The sequence below is a fragment of the Tenrec ecaudatus genome, chromosome 6, assembly GCF_050624435.1.
Source record: "Tenrec ecaudatus isolate mTenEca1 chromosome 6, mTenEca1.hap1, whole genome shotgun sequence".
NCBI classification, from domain to species: Eukaryota; Metazoa; Chordata; class Mammalia; order Afrosoricida; family Tenrecidae; genus Tenrec; species Tenrec ecaudatus.
In genome coordinates this window covers 74,977,529-74,982,856 of record NC_134535.1, presented here as the reverse complement: position 1 = coordinate 74,982,856, position 5,328 = coordinate 74,977,529, and the positions used below count along the sequence as shown (strand labels likewise).

Here is a 5,328-nt window from a genome sequence, read left to right as displayed (position 1 = left end):
TGCGCGCGTGCGAACGAGGGGTGGTGAGACCGGGCGGCGGCTGGTGACGCAGCAAAATACCCGGGCCTTGCCGCCGCGCGTGCGTAGTTTGCGCCTCCAGGCTCCTGCGCGGCTTTCTAGAGATATCTACGGAAAAGGCGGAGCCTCTGGCTCCTTCGCGATCCTTCCCGGCGCCGGCCCCGCCCTTCGCCCCTTCCCCGCGCCGCGCTCGTTCCCGCCTCTCTTTCCTCGCTCCCACCTTGAGGTAGAAAACCGTTGGCCGCCCAACCGCCCGGCCGCGCGCCTTGAGGCAGATCCCGGAGAAACGGCTTCCTCAGCCGTGAGAGGAAGGCCCAGGCGGAGGGTCGCAGAGTCGGGAAACCAGGGAAGCGAAATGGAAATCTGGACGCTTGATGGCGTACTTCATCGCAAAGAGCGATGTGAAAAGGCGCTGCTGCTGCTGGTGGTATTGGGGATAGTTTGGGAAAGGAGCTAACTTAGAAATCGAGGACCTAGGCCTGCTTCGCATTTTTCTGGAAGCCATGCCCAGGGACGGCAGAAATTCGAGGTTTGGGACCCGATTTTTCCCTGCTTTGAGATAAAGCGGGCTGTATGAAGGTGAGACAGGCTAGGCTAGCTTTTGCCGGGTGGGGTGCGGTGGGTGTCAAGCTTCTCCCAACGTGAAGCCTAGGTCTGCACAAATCACCCGGTTAGACTCTACCGGAAGATAGCTAAAAACTAAAAGTTTGCGTAACATCACATAACAGAATTACACACTAGTTAGAATACAAAGGAAGTTCAAGACAAAAACCTTATCTCAGGTCCCATTAGAAAGAAGATCCCTGATCTTTAATACTCCTGCTTCTCTAGGAAGACAAAATGCATAAAAATATACACTGCACTGGCGAAATACACATTCCTCTTATTTTTGGGGGGGCTTACCCTCCCCACACCCTACACACACACAATCATGATCCCATTTCTATCTTGCAAATCCTGCTAGACCGGAGCATATACACTGGTACTGATAAGAGCTCTAGATACAGGGAATCCAGGACAAATACACCCCTCCGGAACAGTAATGGGAATATCAATACCATGAAGGTGGGGGGAGAAAGGGGAAACTGATTGCATGCAGTTCTACCATGACTGCCATGATCCCAGTCAACTGAAAGACTGTCAAGTGTGTCTCCTTGAAGTTGATTTCAACTCAATGACCTGATAGGACACAAGAACAGCCCGCATAGGGTTTCCAAAGCTGTAAATCTTGGGAAGGAGCGAGCAGCAGCTTCTGCTGAGTGACTGGTGGGCTCGAACCACCAACCTTTCAGTTAGCAGCTGAGCATTTAATCTCTAACAGGGTGATGAATGTACAAATGTGCTTTACACAGTTGGTGTGTGTATGGATTGTGATAAGAGTTGTATGAGCCCCTAATAAAACGATTTTAAAAAATCACTGACAGAGCCACAAAAACTGTGCCATAGAGTCGATGGTGACCTGTAATCACTGCCAGGGCACTCCCAAAACAAAACAAAGAAAACCTCACTGCTATAAGATAATTCGGATTCCTGGAAACCCTATATAGTATAGATTTTATTGCTCTGTAGGTTACTAGTCAGTTTTATTTAGCTTAGCAATCTTAGTTGTAATTATTTTTGTGCCTATAACTCCTGGCTTCCCTAAATGCTCCTGGAACCAACTCTACTATTTTACTGATTCTATCAATAAGTTAAATATTTGACTTATATTAATTTATATTTATAGAAGAGTTATAATAGGGTGATAGGATGGGGGAGGGAGGGAATAAAGAGAAACTGATATCAAAGAGCTCAAGTAGGAAGAAAATGATGGCAGCAGATGCACAAGTTTGCTTGATATAATTGAATTATGGATTGTTATAATAGCTGTAAAAGAAAAAATTATATATCTGTAAGAGCCCCCAATAAAATGATCGATAAAATTATAACTCTTCTGCCTTTCCGGCGCTGACGACCGCTCGGTGATCATGCCTCTCGCAAAGGATCTCCTTCACCCCTCTCCCGAAGAGAAGAGAAAACACAAGAAGAAGCGCCTGGTGCAGAGCCCCAATTCCTACTTCATGGATGTCAAATGCCCAGGCTGCTATAAAATCACCACGGTCTTCAGCTATGCACAAACAGTAGTTTTGTGTGTTGGCTGCTCTACTGTCCTCTGTCAGCCTACAGGAGGAAAAGCAAGGCTCACAGAAGGATGCTCCTTCAGACGGAAGCAGCACTAAAAGGCCCGGAGTCGAGATGAGTGGGAAGCCATTCTAATAAACCCATTTTGGATACAAAAAAAAAAATTATAACTCTTCTAAAGGATTAAAAAAAAGTTATGTTTGGGGTTTTTTGAAAAAAAAAATGCGTTGGCATAATTTGCCAGAAATCAATTCAGGACAAACTTGAAGAACAGAGCAGAAAGAGTAAAATGTTTAAAGACGGGCTGAGGAAAATTTAAGCACATCCTTGCTTATTGTTGAACTCATGAATCTGTAAGGTATGATCATTCTGCTGGACTACCGCAAGGATGGTGTGAGCCATATATGACTCTAAGACTAATTTAGAAATGGAAAAATGTTAACCCATTTGGCAATTATTTGGGTCATCACTTCCCAGTCTGACTGCTTGCTCCTTTTCACCCACACAACAACAAGACTTAGATAAAATGTGACGGATGTTATGTTGAGCTCTTCATTTAACTTTTATTTTGGGAGGGCAGAGTCATGTCATTTAGATAGTCTGAAAATTTTTTAAAAATAAAGCCATTTAAACTCACTTGACAGAATGCCTCTTAGTTGAATATGTTTAAACTATTTCATAGTTGGAGACGCTAGAGCCAAATTGTAGATCACTACAGTATTAGCATGTGTGATACTATCACTATTTCTGAGACTGGAATATATAAGATAATAAGAAACTTGTGGGTTGAAATAAAGGGAGATCCCATGTTCATAACAGTACCAGCATTCGAAGTGAATCCTTACGTATTGTATGACTTACAAATGGAAATCATTAACACTGGAAGAGATTGTCAAAAGAAGAAAAAGAAACTAATACAATTAGAAAGATAAGTCACAAGCAAATAATGGTGGCATTGGATTGAATATTAAGGTCGTTTTAAATAATTCACTGAAGCTTTTTGAATAAGAGCAATACTTCGATTTTCTAAAATGATTGATAAAGTACAAAGTGAACTGAAAATGGAGGAACTGAATTTAAGATAGCAAAACTCCAATAAAAAGAAATGCTCATTTTAAACAGTGATACTGTTTATACAACATGAACAACATAAGGTCACTGAATTGCACATGTAAAAAATGTTGAAATGGCAATTTTTAAATGTATTTTACCACAATTGAAAAAATTATGTGGGAAAAACTGCTTTTCACATAATACAAAGTACCTCCTAATTCATGGTAAATTTACTACTTTTGTTATTTTCCTTGTGTCATTCATTTCTTTTTCTTTTTTTGTGTGTCATTCATTTCTAAACGTAAGAGACTTCTAAAAAAAGAGAGAGAGAGAGACTTCTGCTACCACAGCAACAAACCACTAAGAACCTAAATTTTTCTAGGTTTTTCAAATAGACTAGCAAGTTAGTTTCTAATGGGCAAAATCTAAGTTCAGACATGGATTGTTAATAGCATCAGGACTTTGGGCAGAGAAATATGCAGCCTGGATTGGCAGAAACTAGAAAATACTTGGCAAGTATTAAGTGCTATTTCACAATTTTAATCCTAACAATCTGGGACGTAGGTTTCCAAACTTATTTGACCTATCGCAATCCATTTTTAAAAATTACTCCTATACCCCTTGAATTTGACAATTTAAAACATTTTTTATTATAATCCATAATCCAGGATAAAGTATCAAAACACTGCCATCAAGTTGATTTCTGACACATAACCTTATAGGAAAGGGTAGAACTGCCCCCATGGGTTTCCAAGATTATAATTTTTTTTTTAAGGAGACTATAATTCTTTACAGGACTAGAAAAAAAAAAAATCCTCATTCTCCCATGAAACAACTGTTAGTTCTGAACTGCTGACCTTGTGGTTAGCAGCCAAATGTTTAAAGTGTGGATAACTGCTTTTGCAGCCCCCCTGGATCCTTCCAGTATCCTCTTTGGGGTAGTATCACTCATTTTCAAAAGCAAATTTTCAAGGTAGTTTTTAAAATTTGTTAAATGAGCATAGGAGGAACATTTTGTCATTTACAATTCTAGCATTTACTTTTCTCTGAGGATGGTATTTATTTTTCAAAAGCATATTGCCCATGTACAAATGTGCATACACAGCACACAAATGACAAAATATGTTTAAAACTTCTGGCTTAGTGCATGTTTTGTGATATTTCTATAAAATAATCTCAGCCTCATTCCCTCATTCAATAGCCTTAAAATATTGCTTTTGATCATATTTGTATAATGGTTTAAACCATGGTGGTTAAGAAGTTATAGATTAAAAAAGGGTTAGATTTAGTTGTACCCCAGTAGGTGGAAAATTAACAATGACTATACATTTGTTTAAATTGATAATTTTAAACCTGCCACTTCTTTTGCAATTAATCATGCAATATTTATTTCAGAGATTCCTTCATTTATACCACCTAGATAACTTGACCCACTGCTTTGCTTGGTAGCCAGCCTCTTGTCTCTCTCTTCAGCAATGATGAGGTGAATACCTTTCCCTCTGGGAAAAGAAATCCATGGTTTGTTGCCTTCTCCAATAGTGAAAATGCTGGAAAGCCAGGGGGCAAAGCTATTGTCATTGAAGTCTTTCACATGAACCACATCAAAAGAGCCAATGCCTATCTGTATTGGTGATCACACCAACTCTCCCAGGTTAGCACCTCCAGTTACCATACAAATTACCAGTGTGGAGCTTGATGCGTCGGTCATCCTTCTAGTCTCCAGAGCAATCGGAATGCTGGCCTTCCCCTTTGATGAGTGGGAGGAATCAGGACAGCAGATGGGCGAGCATCATGATGCTTTGTGCCTACAGAGATCATTACTTTGCACAAACTGTACTTCGCCCCCTCAGGTATAATACAGCAAAGTGACCCTTGGTGTCATAGACCAGACAGAAATTCTCCCTAGTCTTATCAATGCTGATGACATCCATAGAGCCAGCAGGGTAGGTCCTATCAGTTCAGATCTTATATTATTTGTTTTTGTCATTAATCTTAATGAACTGCATGCAATTTTTTTAACTTCATCTATTTCTTAAAAAATGATCAGCGGGAGACATTCTCTCAGCTTGTACCAGTGGATGGACGAGGAGCAAACAAACACCCCCAAGAGTTTGTCCAGCATCCAATGCTTTGGAG

At 40.5% G+C, this 5,328-nt stretch overlaps 1 protein-coding gene across 1 annotated transcript; it reads left to right on the top strand.

Moving 5' to 3' along the window:
* The first annotated feature begins 1,970 nt into the window (after positions 1-1,970).
* Positions 1,971-2,303, top strand: LOC142450876 (small ribosomal subunit protein eS27-like). The gene has a single exon (XM_075552812.1). The coding sequence runs from the start codon at positions 1,986-1,988 to the stop codon at positions 2,235-2,237; it is 252 nt and encodes an 83-aa protein (XP_075408927.1). The 5' UTR covers positions 1,971-1,985; the 3' UTR covers positions 2,238-2,303.
* The last annotated feature ends 3,025 nt before the right edge of the window (positions 2,304-5,328 follow it).